The following is a 16649-nucleotide window of genomic DNA, read 5'->3' as shown; positions in this document are numbered from 1 at the left end:
GGATGACTCATGCGATGCCATCCAGAAACAGCCAAGAATAGATGAGATCATTTAGCATCTGGTTTCTTTTGGGGAATGGCTGGACGAAGCTGGCTGACGGTCCAGGAGGGAATTTCCAAAAAGTTCTGTTGCCTGAAGTGTTTAAATTGTTTATTCGGGGCTTATCTTGAAATCCAGCACACCGTGTGGCTCTCTTTGAAAGAATAAGACAGAATTGGCAAGGCCGGTTTTCATTCTTTTAAGTTTAAGGAAAGGAATTACCTGCTTCCAACTTGGAGAGAATTAGGGTAAAGTTACAAGGCCAGAAACTGTGGAGGAGGATGGAAAAATAAAAAGATGTTGAGACTCTGGAAAGAATGCAGAGAAGAGCAACAAGGATGATTAAAGGCCTGGAGGCTAAAAGATATAAAGAATAGTTGCATGAATTTCGGTATGTCTAGTCTAATGAAAAGAAGGACTAGTGGGTGTCATGATAGCAGTCTTCCAATATCTGAGGGGCTGCCCCAAAGGAGAGGGGTCAGCCTATTCTCCAAAGCAGCTGAGGGCAGGACAAGAAGCAATGGATGGAAACTAAACGAGGAGAGAAGTAACTTAGAACTAAGGAGAAATTTCCTGCCACTTAATCAGCGGTACAACTTGCCTCTAGAAGTTATAGGTGTTCCAACTCTTGAAGTTTTTAAGTAGAGATTGGACAACCATTTATCTGCAATGGTATAAGTCTCCTGCTTGAGGAAGGGGTTGGACTAGAAGACCTCCAAGACCTCCTTCCACCTCTGTTATTCTGTTAACGTTGACAGCAAGAGATTGGAACTTCAGTTGTCAGTCTCTGGACAGCCTGAGAGAAATCTGTTTCCGTGAAAATACCTCTTTGTGTCTTGCACGGATGCCTTCCACCCACCAGCCTTTGATCTAGAAAAAGAGCGCATCACTTTTATCCACAGTAGAATAGCACACATTTTAGGGCAACTGAAAGTTTAGAAAACAACGTGAAAGATTTGCAGTTTTCAAGAATGATGGATTTTGCAGACATTTTTGCTCTACCAAAGGGACCAGTGATTGATAGACCAAAAGGACAACCGAGCAGGCAGACTCACACAAGTATTCCTTGCCTTATGGCGATAATTGGAGAGGAAACAAGACAAAACAAAAGAGCGGGCAGTGTTAGAGGTAGAGTTAAAGGTAGACAGCATGGCTGGCTTGGGGAATTCTGGGAGTTGAAGTCCACACCTTTTAAAGTTGCCAATGTTCAAAAATTTTGATTTACAGCATAAGTACAATTGTCTCCAATGTCGTCTTATATATTCTTAAGGTAAAACAGCCTCTTTAATAGAACATAACCTCAAAAGTTTATAGAGACCAGAAGCTCAAAATAAATTTGAATATTTAATTCAGCACTCAAGTGTTCTATTAAAAAAGCTGCATGCACAGTTAACTCACTTTTATTTCAGCCTCTCATAGTAAACAGCATAATGCAAATCATGCAAAAAGTAGTAAAGAAATTAAGGTAGAAGGTAAGGAAAGAAAAACTAATTAGTTTTTATTTTATTTTAATTGTATACTTTTCAAACTTTTTCACCCTTGCTTTCCCCATGTCTAAATACTGCTTCAAATACAGGTAGTCCTTGACTTACAGCCACAATTGAGCCCAAAATTTCTTTTGTTAAGTGAGACATTTGTGAATTGAATTTTGCCCTATTTTATGAACTTTCTTGCCACGGTTGTTAAGTGAATCACTGCAGTTAATAAGTTAATAAGCTGGTTGTTAAGTGAATCTGGCTATTGACTTTGCTTGTCAGAAGGTTGCCAAAGGACCCTAGGACACTGCAACCATCATAAATATGAGTTAGTTGCTAAGCATCTGAATTTTGACCACGTGACCATAGGAAATGCTGCAATGGCCGTAAGTGTGAAAAATTGTCATAAGCCGCTTTGTTCAGTGTTGTAACTTTGAATGGTCACTAAATTAACTGTTGTAAGTTGAGGACTAAATAAGGGGAAATGATTTTCCAATCATTTAAACATCTTTCCCCTCCCTGATTCAGGATTTAGTCCACTCCATTTAACCACGGGGGCTGTCCCAAAGAAGAGGAGGATCAAGCTATTCTATTCAATTCTATTCTATTCCATTCCATTCCATTCCATTCCATTCTATCTTAGTCCTAGTCCTGTCGTGTCCTATTCCACTCCACTCCACCCCACCCCACCACTCCAACCTATCCTATCCCTATCTCTATCCCTATTTATTTCTATTTCTATTCACAAGTCCAATCTACCCCTTACTTCTGACCCATTCACCTTCTTTTATATTTATTTTAAGAAGAGATTGGACAATCATTTGTCTGGAATGGTATAGGGTTTTCTGCCTAAGCAGGGGGTTGGACTAGAAGACCTCCAAGGTCCCTTCCAACTCTCTTATTCTCTTCTCTTCTATTCACAAGTTCAATCTACCCCTTATTTCTGACCCATTCAACATCTTTTATGTTTATTTTTAAATTTGTCCCTCATTAATTCTCTTTCTATGATTAAACCACCTCAATGTAATTCTTCTGTATTTTACTAGAGACCCACACTATTTTCATACTCATTCATTCCTCACCATATTGCTGTTAACACAAACCCTTATTTAATACCATTAGTCCTTTGAGGCAGGCCACAGCTAACAGCAGAGATTCCTGAACTCTCCATTATAATAAAGTAGAATAACAGAATCCTGCAAGCTGTCCCAAGTTTCTTCTTGTCCCAATTTATATTATGACCACTATAGACCAGAAAATGTATCGTTAGGTGTTGCAGTTATTAAACAAGATATCATGTGACCACAATTTGCAATTTCCTGCTGGCTTCCCCACTGATTTTGCTTATTGGAAACTAGCTTGGAAGGTCACAACTAACGATCACACAACTATAGAACTATTATAAATGTGCAGTGGTTGCCAAGGGCCTGATTACAATTATACAGCCACAGGGAGGTTGTAAGGGTGAGTCACTTTTTTCAACTCTGTCGACAGTTCTGATGGTCATTAAGTGAGGACTTCCTGCAAGCAAAATCGAGAAATATTTGGAGATTCCCCCCCTCACCCCTTTACCCACTGACCGCAACAGTTTAATCCATGATCATTAAGTGAAACATGTTAAGACTGCGCTGGACTTACAGCTTCACTTCTACCACAGTCGTTATGTGAATCACCTGCAGGTGTGGGGTTAAATCATGTGACCATGATTTGTGATTTTACTGCTGGGTCTTTATTGATTTTGATTGTCAGAAATGTTACTGATGTGACGATGGGTCACGTCAGCAAACGCCCACTTGTTTTGAAAGGTCCAAATTTTGATCACATGTCCGGCTCAAGGTTGACTCAGACTTCCGTCCTTCTGAGGTTGGTAAATGAGGACCCAAATTGTTCGGGGGGGAGGGGGAGGCTGACTCTGTCAACCACTTAGAGATAAAGCACTGTAAAGCGGTATATAAGTCTAAGTGCTGTTGCTATGGCTATCTGTAATTCATAAGTCTGAGAACCAGCCTTAAAGTTACTTTTTCAGCTCTTGTGTGTTCAGATGACTGCTAAACAGGGACCTCATTAAGCGAGGTCTACCTGGATACGATACCTTCCCTCAAGTTGTTGTTATTGTTATTGCTTTCTACAGCAATCCTTTTCTAACATGTATTCTGGACTTATCCTCAGTCACTTTCACTTCCTTGTTCCATGAAGCACTAATTTTCATACTTCCCATTCCCTTTGAGTCATGTCTGCAGCACTCCAGAACACAAGTGTTTCCTCTTTCTTTTCAGCAGCATTCACATATTGTTTTCTTGCCATTTTTTAACCATTCCTTCTTTTTGGAAGAGTTTTAATACATTTCATTATTAATCAGTCAGGACAATTAATCAGCAGGACGAATGGGCTCCAGAAATTGTGGGTGCCCCAGCACTGGAAGTTTTAAAGAAGAGATTGGACAGCCATTTGTCTGAAATGGTATATAGGGTTTCCTGCCTGAGCAGGGGGTTGGACTAGAAGACCTCCAAGGTCCCTTCCAACTCTATTAATCTGTTAAGGAGGAAGGGAATGCAGGCAAGATGGCCCATGTGAAGCCACCAAACAAATGTCTGTCAAGTTTATACTTTAATCAAAGGCCTTGGTCGGCCAAATCTAGCTCAGGGGTAGGCCTCTGGCCTAGAGGGTTTGCAGGAGTGCCTCGTCTGACTCGACTTTTCGCCTACGCTGAATTTTCTCACAGGGATTTCTCTTCAAGGAGCTGACTCAGTTGTAGCTTTTCAAAATTTCCTGTGTTGTTTGGGGTGGGGTGTGGGCTGGGCACGGCATGAAGTAGCCGCCGCTTCACACGGAACAAGAATGTGCTGAGATTGTGTGGCAGAACCCCTCAGAAGCATCTCCACATTTGAAAGCTGAGAAAGGGGGTTGGGGGAAGAGTTGTAAAAAGATGCCCGGTCTTGTAGAATCTCTTGTGCATAGTATAGGCCAGTGTTTCTCATCCTTAGCAAGTTTAAGGTGGATCGACTTCAACTCCCAGAATTCCCCAGCCTGCTTGTTTTAAGACGTGTGGACTTCAACTCCCAGAATTCCCCAGCCTGCTTGTTCTAAGACGTGTGGACTTCAACTCCCAGAATTCCCCAGCCTGCTTGTTCTAAAATGTGTGGATTTCAACTCCCAGAATTCCCCAGCCTGCTTGTTCTAAGACGTGTGGACTTCAACTCCCAGAATTCCCCAGCCTGCTTGTTCTAAAATGTGTGGATTTCAACTCCCAGAATTCCCCAGCCTGCTTGTTTTAAGACGTATGGACTTCAACTCCCAGAATTCCCCAGCCTGCTTGTTTTAAGACGTATGGACTTCAACTCCCAGAATTCCCCACCCAGTTATGACAGTTGAAGTGTCCCATGGTCACATGATCCCCTTTTGCGATGTTCTGACAAGCCAAGTGAAGCCAGATTCACTTTACAACCATGCTACTAATTTAACTGCAATGACTGTGGCAAGAAAGGTCGTAAAATGGAACAACTGTCACTTTAACAATTGTCACACTTAACAACAAAAATTTTGGGCTCAGCTGTGGTTGTAAATTGAGGACTACCTACATTGATATGGCTTTTCCATTCTCTTGTCAATCGTCCACCTAGGTAGGGTGGGCAGTGGAATTTAATTAATAAATAAATTAGTTAATTGATTTTTTTAAAAAAGAATGATGTGAGAATCCTCTGTCAAACGCCAGGGAAATCAGGAGATTCGGGCACTTCAAATGCGTATACAGATTTATTGCAAACTTAAGCTCTCTACAAGAATCTGATCAACTAACAGTCAAGGGAAATGAGCGGAAGATAAGAAAGGAATTCAAGGCGGGCTGGACTTATATCTCTTGTGGGCACGCAGGGACTCATGACTTACGACACGTTTGACGACTCCTTTGGACTCACCCTAGTCATCTACATCAGCAGTCCGTAGCGTTTCCAGCTTGGTGGCACAGCCAACGTGTTTGTGTGTGAGAGTGTGTGAATGGCAGGCGCACGCACAGCTCTGATTGTGTGAGCAACGCACGCTCCCTACGCTGATCCAACTGGAGCTTCACGTGTGAGTAGAAGGTGCTTGCAATCAAGCACGAAGCTTCACTCGCGAGCTAGTGCCCTCCGCTCTGTAGCTTCACCCAGAAGTGCCCTCTGCTCACGTGAGGGGAACTTAATGTGCACTTCCCCATTGCCCATTTTTGAGCAAGCTATGGCTCAGTAGTGACTGGGGTTGGCAACTCCTGTTCTACATCCTTTTGGCTTAAGAAACAGAGAAGGGTTTCCGTTGTCCAAAGTAAAATGAATTCTGAGCTAGATGGACGAAACATCATCCAATGTAATTAAGGCAAAATGCAATGCTTCAATGTGTGATTTTTTTTTTTCAACCAAGTGTTGTTCCCCCTATTGTGAAACATCCAGAAGGATTTAGGGGTGTCAAACTTGGGTCGTCACAGCAGCATCATGTGACGTATTGGGACTCACCCCCCCCCCCTTTGTTAAAGCACGGTGGCTCAGTGGACAAGACACTGAACCTGTCGATCAGAAAGGTCGGCAGTTTGCCAGTTCGAATCCCTAGCACTGCGTAATGAAATGAGCTCCTGTTACTTGTCTGCCAACCTAGCAGTTCGAAAGCATGTAAAAATGCAAGTAGAAAAACAGGGACCACTTTGGGGGAAGGGAACAGCGTTGTGTGCGCCCTCGACGTTTAGTCATGCCAGCCACATGACCACGGAGACGTCTTCGGACAGCGCTGGCTCTTCAGCTTTGTAATGAAGATGAGCACCACCCCCTACAGCTGGAAACAACTAGCACATATGTGCAAGGTGAACCTTTACCTTTACCTAAATCGGGCGGGGGCAGGGCCAGCACGTGACGCATCCAGCCCGCAGCCTGTGAGTTTGACACCCCTGGATTTGTTCCAAGCCCAGTTTTGGTTTTGATTCAGCGACTTCCAACGTCTCTCTTCCCCTTTTCTGATGGTAGGACAGAAACCAAATATCCCCACTTGGATATTGGTGGCATATACATATAACCCCAAATCCTCCTTTTCACTAAACTAGACCTACCCAGTCCCTTTAACCGTTCTTCATATGTTTTAGCCTCCGGTCCCTTAATCATCTTGGTTGCTCTTCTCTGCACTTTTTCTAGCGTCTCAACATCTTTTTTACATTGTGGCGATCAAAACTGGATGCAAAATTGCAAGTCTTACTATTACATTCATTTAGTGACTGTTCAAAGTTATAACTGGGGAAGACAAAAGGGAAACGAAGATGGTGAGGAACAAAGCAGACGGAGTCTGTTGCAGAAATCATGTGTTCCCTGTTAAGAAGATCTGAAGGATCGGTTGGAGAATAGATCATCCTAGAGAAGGTTTATCTATACGCAATCGAAAGGCATTACCAACTTCATAACATATAATATAGACCTTTATGGATTATGGTGGCGCAGTGGTTAGAGTGCAGTATTGCAGGTTAACTCTGCCCACTGTCAGCAGTTCGATCCTGACCAATTCAAGGTTGACTCAGCCTTCCATCCTTCCGAGGTCGGTAAAATGAGGACCCAGATTATTGGGGGGCAATTGGGACCCGAACTTCCATTGCTGAGTGAAATGATTGTTAAATGAGTCATGCCCTATTTTATGACATTTTGCCATGGCTTTCCTTGTTGGAAGCCAGCTTGAGGGTGGGGGTGGTCACAGATGATGAACACATGACCCTGGGCTACTGCAGCTGTCGTAAATACAGATAGTCCTCGACTTACAACAGTTCATTTAGTGACCGTTGAAAGTTACAACTACATTGAAAAAAATGACTTGTGATTCATTTTCACACTTACAACCATTGTGACATCTCCAGTCACATGATCAAAATTCAGCCGTTTGGTAAGTGCTTCATACTTACGACCACTGCTGTATCCCAAGATTGTACGACCCCCTTTTGCGACCTTCTGACAAGCAAACTCAATGGAGAACCAGATTCCCTTCACAACGGTGTTACTAACTTATCAACTGCAGTGATTCACTTAACAACTGTGGCAAAAAAGGTTGTGAAGTGGGGCAAAACTCACTTAACGTCTCATTAACATAAATTTGTAAGTGGTCGTAAATCAAAGACTACCGGCATTGATATAACGACAGCATGATTTAAGCTTGTGTTTTCCCTTTCTATTCTTGTTCCAGTTTGATTTTTCAGGATATAAGAAACCACAATTGGGTTTGTTTTTTTCTTTCTAGGGGTAGTCCAGCTGCTATCCCAAATTTCTCCCCAAAAATAATATTTTCAAACAGGTCTGTATTGCATAAAAAAAAAAAAAAGAACGTGTTCATTCATCAACACACTCATTCATGCACAACAGACACAAACACACCAAACATCCCACGCTTTGTCTGTCAGGCGTCCCAGAAATTTCCTGAAAGTAAGCCTGGAGGATTTTTTTTCTAAAATACCGTATATTCTTTCCCACGTGACTCTTTGTTTTCGTATGATTCTTCCCCCAATCATTGGGCTAGGATGGTTGTTGAAGCCAAGAATTTGATAGCTGATTGGCTTGGCGTTTGCTGGGAAGCGGGTTTGTTCTAAAACTTTTTAAAACCCTACCGTTATTTTCTTTTAATAAATAGCTCAAGACTCCAATACTTCCTTCTCCTCCTATTTTCTTGACACTAGTCCTCTGAGGTGGGTGAGAAAGAATGACTGGCCCAAAGTCGCCCAGCTAGGTGGGACTAGAACTCACCGTCTCTGGTGGGACTAGAACTCACCGCCCAGAGTCAGCCCACTATCTTTCTTAGGGGTGAGCCCGTTCTGTTAGTCATCCTTTTAAAAGATACATGCTTATGCTGGCTAGTTTTATTTTGAGGAAAGGACTCACCATCTCCTGGTGATTGGAGTAAAATCACCTAACCAACTTTCATGACCAAGGTGGCGCTAGAACTCCCCGTCTCCCGGTGATTGGCCCAAAGTCATCCAGCCGGCTTTCAGGTTTGGGATGTTATAAATATATCCCAGTTGCCAAGTGACCAAATTTTGATCAGGTGACCTTGGAGATATTGTGAAAGTCATATGTGTGAGGACTGGTTGTAAGTCCTCCTTTCAGTGCCGTTGCAACTTTGCTAAACGAATGTTCCACCTGTACATTTGCCATGACTGTTGGAAGAAGAAAGACATTCTCTGGGAATGTTGGAGGTAGGATGCCTTTTTTTTTTAAATGCTAAATCCAAATTTTGATTAGAATCTCAAAGTAGGAGTTGCCTTGAAGCCCATTTGAGCTCCTGATTCATCCATATCATTTTCTGAGTGTGTTACAAAGTGATCCCCAATGGTTTGTTCCAGGATGTTTTTCAACCTCTCTTAATTCCCGGATTCCAAAAATGACTTCCCATCCAAGACCTGACCCAGATTAGCCAAAGCCAGCTAATTGGTGCCACCAAGGCAAGATATACCTTCCTAATAACTTTTCTTTTTTTTTGGCAGGGCGGCTATTATTACTGAAGGTCTTAACAGTGCAAGTGCACCAAGTCAAGAGCGGGACACAGACCTAATGACGATACAACCATGGGTGAGTCTTTTTCTGTTTGGGGGTTGATCCTGTATTTTTGGGTGGTGTAGAATGGGTTGTCTTTCAGTTCCTGTGGAATTGATGAAGTATAAGCATATACAAGAACAGCAATTAACAAAGAGTAATAAGCTATGGTGGGATTCAATTTTTTTTACTATTGGTTCTGTGGGTATGGCTTGGTGGGCATGGCTTGGCTTGGGCGTGGCAGGGGAAGGATACTGCAAAATCTCCATTCCCTCCCCAGTCCCCACTGACCTGCTTTCCAGCTCCGTTCTCCTGTGCAGGGCAACCAAAGAAGAGCCAGCCAATCAGCTGGGACTCAATGGGAGGCAGAGAATAGAAGGGGGCGGGGCCAGTCAGAGGTGGGATTAGCCGGTTCTCCGAACTACTCAAAATTTCCGCTACCGGTTCTCCAGAACTGGTCAGAACCTGCTGAATACTCACCTCTGGTAATAATGACGTTGTGTGTCTTTGATACAATGCGTCTTCTCATCCAGCCTAGAATTGTGTTAGTTCTCCTATCAGTTGTCTTCCACTGATGACTGATGTTCAGCTTGTTGTCCATATCCACAGTTGATCCTCAGCTTATGCTCCTTTTAGTGACCATTCAAAGTTACAACAGTACCAAAAACATTGACTTATGACTGTTTTTCACATTTGTAGCATTCCCCTGGTCACATGATCAAAATTCAGACGCAAGAGGACATGATTAGGAAAATACTAGAATGTGCAGAAATGAATAGAATAACTCTGGCAGTTAAAGAAAACAAACAAACTGAGTATTATATGATATGGGAAATATTCTATCAATGCTTGGAAAAGAAATATGAAACTTAGAAATTAAACATATGAACATTTAAGATACCTATATAGAATATATATGAATATAGAAGGGAAGGAGTTAAGAAGGGGATGGCTATAACGATAAGAAGTATTATGTATAGTAGTACAAAATAAGAATGCATTGTAATTATTGTTGTTATGGTAAGGAAATTGAATTAACCATAAATACTTGGCACAAGATACGTGTACCCGACATATCTGTTTAAAGAAAAGATAGAATGTTTGTAAAAATAAAATTAAAAAGCCTTTTTTCAAAAAAAAAAAAAAAATTCAGACACTTGGGAATTAACATCTTAATACAGAATATTCTCAAAGTTACCCCAAAGTTCTTTGTTTTTTTGACAAGGCAACTGGACTTTTTTGTTTTTTCTTTGAAGATGTTTCGCTTCTCCTCCTAGTAGCTACTTCTTCGAGCTAAAGAAGCTTCTAGGATGAGAAGCGAAACATCTTTAAAGAAAAACCAGTAGCTTCTTGGGGGAAAAAAAAGTACCTTTGGGACAGGCGTGACGTGGAGGATTGAGAGTCTCCACAGACAATCTCAAAGTGAATAAGATAAAACCAGAAACTTTTCTTCCAAAAGACTTGGGGGGAAAATAGGAACTTTGACGTTATATGTATGTTAATAGTAGCAAAACTACCTTACACACAAAACCGGAAGGACACGTTGATCTCCCCGTTACTTGGAAACCATTCCTGGGCTTTGTGCTTGTGGTGGGGAAAAAAAACGAAACTTTGATTTTGGGTTTTACCGATTAATGGGCTTATTGTTATAGAAATGGCTAGTTTATATTATTATGTGAAAATAAAAAGTTTAGGATACTATTATCAATTGCACCCAAGAGAGTCGGAAATCAATGCCTTTCCTTGCTATTTTCCCTTTGCCTCACATTTTCCCCCTTCCTCTTTCCTTCCCCTGAAATTTTATTTCGTATTTTTGTATTTTATATAAACTAATAATAAAACAAAATATGTTGGAGAAAAATGTACCAGAAATGATTGGCAATTGACTCGCATTTATGATGCTTGCGGTATCCCAGGGGCACGTGATCCCTTTTGCGACCCACCGACAAGCAAAGTCAGTGGGGGAAGCCAGATTCACTTAACAACCGTGTGACTAACACAACAACTGCAATGACTCATTTAACAAGTGCAGCAAGAAAGGTCGCAAAATGGGGCAAAACTCACTTAACCAATGTTTCCCTTAGTAAGATAAATTTTGGGGTCAGCTGTTGGTCATAAGTCGAATACCCTAATTAGATGTCTAATCTAATCTTCCATTACAATCTATTCCTATTTTCCTGAGGTTGGTGGCAGCTCTTGGGTTCCCAATATGCAGCCTATCAAATCCCATCAGATGGTTTCACCATCTTTAGAAGTGTACGTAGTCCTTGACTGACAACAGTTCATTTAGTGACGGTTCAAAATTACAATGGCATCGAAAAAAGCGACTTAATCATTTCTCACACTCTTGTAGCATCTCCATAGTCACTTGGTTCGCATTCGGTTGCTTGACATTTATGACCGTTGCGGTGTCCCAGGTGGGGTGGGGTGTCACGTGGTCCCCTTTTGCGACCTTCTGACAAGCAAAGTCAATAGGGAAGCCACATTCACCTAACAACTGTGTGACTCACTAAACAACCGCAGGGATTCTCTGCTTTTCCTCTTTCTCCTTCTCCCTCCTTCTTTCTCCTCTTTTTCACCTCCTCCCTTCTTCCTCTCTTCTCTTCCTCCTCCTCCACTTCTTCCTTCTCCTCCTCTTCCTCCTCCTCCTCCACTTCTTCCTCCTCCTCCTTGTCTCATCCTCCTCCTTCTCACCTTCTCCCTCCCCCTCTTCCTCCTCTTGTTCTTCCTCTTCCTCCTCCTCCTCTTCTCATCCTCCCCTTCTTCTCTTCCTCCTCTTCCTCCTTTGCCTCCTCTTGTTCTACTTGTCCTACTTCTCCTCCCCTTCTCCTTCTTCTCTTCCTCCTCCTCTTCTCCTCCCCTTCTTCGTTTTCTTCCTCCTCTTCTTCCTCTTCCTTTGCTCTTCTCTTCCTCCTCCTCTTCTCCTCCTCCCCTTCTTCCTTTTCCTCCTTCTCTTCCTCCCCTTCTTCCTTTTCCTCCTTCTCTTCCTCCTCTTCTTCCTCTTCCTCCTTCTCCTCCTCCTCTTCCTCCTCTCCTCTTCTTCCTCCTCCTCTTCCTCTTCCTCCTCCTTTCCCTCTTCCTCCTTTTTCTCTTCCTCCCCTTCTTCCCCCTCCCCCTCCTCTTCAGGTGCCTCCTTGTATAGCGGATTGGCCACTAGAAAAATCGATGGCTGAACCAGATAGGAACAGAGCTCTGATCCAGCATACATTGCTCATTTTACACTCTCTTCTCTTCTAGCAAACTTATATTTTAAATATAAGTTAAAAGTAAATATAAGTTAAATATAAGTTAAAAGTAGCCGAGTCTGAAATTCACTGGCATGAAATTTATACACTTAATTTCCCTGGCCGATTGATATTTGCCTAAGGCTAAGACAGCCACGAGTCCTAAAAGACTTTGGTGGTACATACTAGTAGTAACTGCGTATGGGTTCTAGTTGCCCTGGTGGACTCCACCTAAGCATGAACCAGCCATGTGCTGCCGCTCCCATCCACAGAGGGATATAACCTCAACAGCCTGGGAAGTATGAGTACCACTCTGTGCTATCCTGCCGAAGCCACGCTTGGAATACCAAAACTGGTTCTGGATACTACAATATAAAAACGATGAAGGGTCTGGAGGCTAAAGCAAATGATGAACAGTTAAGGGAGGTAGTTATGTTCATCCTAACGAAGAGAGTGGAAGGGACGCGGTGGCTCAGTGGCCAAGACGCTGTGCTTGTCGATCAGGAAGGTTGGCAGTTTGGCGGTTCGAATCCCTAGCGCCGCGTAACGGAGTGAGCTCCCGTTCCTGGTCCCAGCTCCTGCCATCCTAGCAGTTCGAAAGCATGTAAAAATGCGAGTAGAAAAATAGGGACCCCTTTGGTGGGAAGGTAACAGCGTTCCATGCGCCTTCAAAGGCATTTAGTCGTGCTGGCCACATGACCACGGAGACGTCTTCGGACAGTGCTGACTCTTCAGTTTTGTAACAGAGATGAGCACCGCCCCCTAAAGCCAGAACTGACTAACACCTATGTGTGAGGGGGAACCTTTAACGAAGAGAAGGCTCAGAGGAGATATGAGAGCAGTCTTCCAATACGGGTAGTCCTCGGCTTACAACAGTTCACTTAGTGACCAAAGTTGCAATGATACTGAAAAAAAGTGAATCATTTTGACATCCCCGTGTGATCAGAATTCAGATGCTTGGCCGACGCCTCGTACTTATGATGGTTGCTGTGTCCCAAGGTCATGTGATCCCCTTTTGCGATCTTCTGACAAGCACGAGAAAGCCAGATTCACTCAACGACCGGTTTATAAACTTACCCACCGCAGTGAATCATTTGGCAACAACTCGCAAGACAGGCCGTAAAAGAGAGAGGCAAAAGTCGCTTAATCACTTAGCAATAGAAATTTCGGGCTCAATTGTGGTCGTAAGTCGAGGACTATCTGTACTTGAAGTGCTTAGGGAAAAGGGCATCAATTTAACTCTTTACGTTTTTTCTTCAGGGCAGGGCAAGAAGTAAGGGGTGGAAGATTGTTAAAGAGCAATACAATTTAAAAATAACCAGAAATTTCCTGACAGGGAGAGCCATTAATCAATGGATTAATTAATTAAATTGCTTTCCAGAATTGTGGGAGCTCCAGCGCTGGAGGCTTTTCAAAGAGATTGGACATCCATTTGTTTGGGATATTATAAGGACTCCTGACTTGGCCAGGGGGTTGGACTAGAAGACCTCCAAGGTCCCTTCCACCTCTATAATTCCATATATACGATTTTTAAATATATAAATTTCTGCAAAATAGAGAAATGTTAACAGGTTAACAGAGTTGGAAGGGCCCTTGTAGGTCGTCTAGGCCAACTCCCCACCCAAGCAAGAGACCCTACACCAGTGATGGTTAACCTTATTGGCACTAAATGCCTAAAGCACGCTCCCCAAATACAACAGACGCGCACCCCCTGCATGCGCCCCACCCCGTGCATGCACATGTGACCCCCCCTGTGACCCTTGTGTGTACACGCATGACCTGCACATGCACCCCATATCCAGGCATGTGTGCGTGACCCTCCCGTGTGTGCACCCCGCCTCCCATGCATGCGTGTGCAACCCCTGTGTGTGCGCCCCACATACATGCATGCGCAATCCCTGCACGCGCCTTGCCCCCTGCATATGCGCAGCAGAGACCCAAAGACCAGCTGTCCGGCGGGAGGTACGCATGCATGTGTAGCGGAGGTGAGCTAGGGTGATAGCTCGAGTGCCCAAAGTGCAGGCTCTGTGTGCCACCTCCGGCACATGTGCCATAGGTTCGCCATCACAGCCCTACACCAGGGGTGGGATTCTACCAGTTCTCACCTATTCGCTAGAACCCAGTTGTTAACATTCTAAGCAGTTCGGAGAACCAGTTGTTAGAAGAAATTACTGGCCTAATCCTGTAAGGAAGGCAGGAAGGAAACATTCTGGTGTTGCTTACAGAAACTGCCTCTCCATTAACCCTTATTACATTCTTGGCAGGACTAGACTTCCTGTCTCTGGACCGTCTCTGGAGTTTTTTTCCCCCTCCTTTTCTGGTACTTTGCTTGTGTGGAGGGACCATTGAAAAAAAGTGACTTATGACCATTTTTCACACTTACAACTGTTGCAGCATCCCCACAGTCATGAGAGGCCAGGTGAGGAGATGCGTGCCTCGATGTGAGTGACATTGAGTTGGCCACGCCCAGCCAGTCACATGACCACCAAGACACGACCACCCAGTCACATGACCACCAAGCCATGCCCACCAACTAAGCCATGCCCACAGAACCAGTTGTTAAAAAAATTGAATCCCACCTCTGCCCTCCACCATTTCTGACAGATGGCAGTCCAGTCTCTTCTTGAAAGCGTCCAGTGATGAAGCTTCCACAACTTCTGAGGGCAAGCTCTTCATTATCACCCAGTTAATTTCTTTCACTGTATTTCTCTTTCACATTAAAAGTAAACCCAGGTTTTTATAAGTTTTCTTTTTTTTTTTTTAACTTGAACCAAAGTAAACGTTTTGCCTATAAGATAGCCAGGCAATTGTTTTTCTGATTTTTCTTCTGTTTTACAAAGCCTCTTATTTCCTCTTTTTTAAAATAAATAAAAAAAAATCCCTCCTCCCATCTCAACATTTTAAATTCAGAAATATTTGTGTGAGAAGCAGCCGAGTTCTTAAGAACAGTATAAAAAGGGAAGTTGAGGAGTTAAAATTAAACAATGGGAAAATTCTACTTAATATGAAGCAAATGTGGATGACACAAAGGAAAATATGTATTTATTTATTTATATGATATAATTGTGGCTTTCTAGGAAAGAGCCAATGAGTTTTGGAGTAACTTTGGATCAAGTACTGATCCAGAAAATATGAAATTTGCATATTTATTGCTTGACTCTCTGTAGACCGCTTTACAGGCAGTTCTCAGTTTCACCAAAAGCTTGTTATGTTTATATTTATTATATCAAAATGATTCTGTTGTGGGGGACACAGAATTTCCGTCCTATTTTGTGGACAGAATGAATGTGGACAATAGACAGATGAAAGGGTTCCCCATTTCCTAATCACTCTCACCTCTGCAAAGGGTGGTTTTCTGAAATTCCCTTCTTCTTCAACCAAACTTTGAAGCCACAGACAATGGGTGTGGGGGTTAAAAAAATAGTATTTTTTTTTTTTGCAATGAATTAATGATGCTATCTATCTTCCTGCTGACCTATTTTAAGCATCTGTATTAACCCTGTTTTCTAAAGTTGATTAAATTAACGCCACAATTAATTTGGCCAATTCTGCCCTAAAATATTTAGCTGGCAGATAGATTATGAAGAGAGCCTGAAGAATTTTGCAATTTATTTTATGTATTTATAGATAGATTCCTTGACTTACAACCATAGTTATGCCTGGGATTTTAGTCACTAAGCAATGTGGTCATTAAGTGAATAATCATGTGATCTGACTTGATTTTACAACCATTTTTATCACAGTTAAGTGAATCCTGAGTTGGTGTTTGCCCAGGGAAGTTTCCGATTTGCCTATTTTTGGATCCTGATTGGTCCAGTTTTTGGGTGGGATCTTGGTGTGGTATAAGACAAGTAATCATACCTTCATGTACAAGTAGTCCTTGTTTAGTGACCACAATTGGGACTAGGAACTTGGCTGTTAAGCAAAGCAGTTGCTGAGTAAAATCTGGGCTATGACCTTACTTCAGCTTCCTTTTGTTTTACAGACCCGCAGGGGTCATGAATGCGAGAAAGATTGCAAAGTAATTTTTCATGACCACTGTTAACTGCAGTTGGTCACTAAATGGGGGAGTTGCTAAGCGAGGACCATTTGCACCTTTTTTATTGGTTGCAAATGGAGGTTATTTCTGTAGCTTTCCTGGCAAGAAAATGAAAATGAATTGACACCCTCTTTTTCTAGGATTTTTTAAAAAATACTTTAAAGAGATTTGGGTTTCCTGTCTCAGCTCCCCACAACCTGAGATCAGAGGTCCCCAAACGTGGCAACTTTAAGACGTGTGGACTTCAACTCCCAGAATGGAGCGTCCACAGCTTCTGAAGGCAGGCTGTTCCATGGGTAAATTGTTCTGTCTGGAAATTCCTCCTTAGTTCTAGGTTGCTTTTCTCCTTGAT

At 42.7% G+C, this 16649-nt stretch overlaps 1 protein-coding gene across 2 annotated transcripts in view; it reads left to right on the top strand.

The window, feature by feature from the left end:
• The window catches only part of LOC113447966 (mitogen-activated protein kinase kinase kinase 3-like), a 90982-nt gene that overhangs the window by 18224 nt on the left and 56109 nt on the right, over window positions 1-16649 (top strand). For both annotated transcript variants that reach the window (XM_087917548.1, XM_026718471.2), the window contains exon 2: window positions 8986-9070. In XM_087917548.1, coding sequence (XP_087773674.1) covers window positions 9067-9070 — 4 coding nt within the window. In that variant the 5' untranslated portion in view covers window positions 8986-9066. The remainder of the gene's footprint in view (window positions 1-8985; window positions 9071-16649) is intronic.

Source organism: Pseudonaja textilis, chromosome Z (assembly GCF_049901715.1).
Source record: "Pseudonaja textilis isolate UNSWEBS1 chromosome Z, rPseTex1.2, whole genome shotgun sequence".
NCBI lineage: Eukaryota > Metazoa > Chordata > Lepidosauria > Squamata > Elapidae > Pseudonaja > Pseudonaja textilis.
This window is presented reverse-complemented; position numbering and strand designations above follow the sequence as displayed.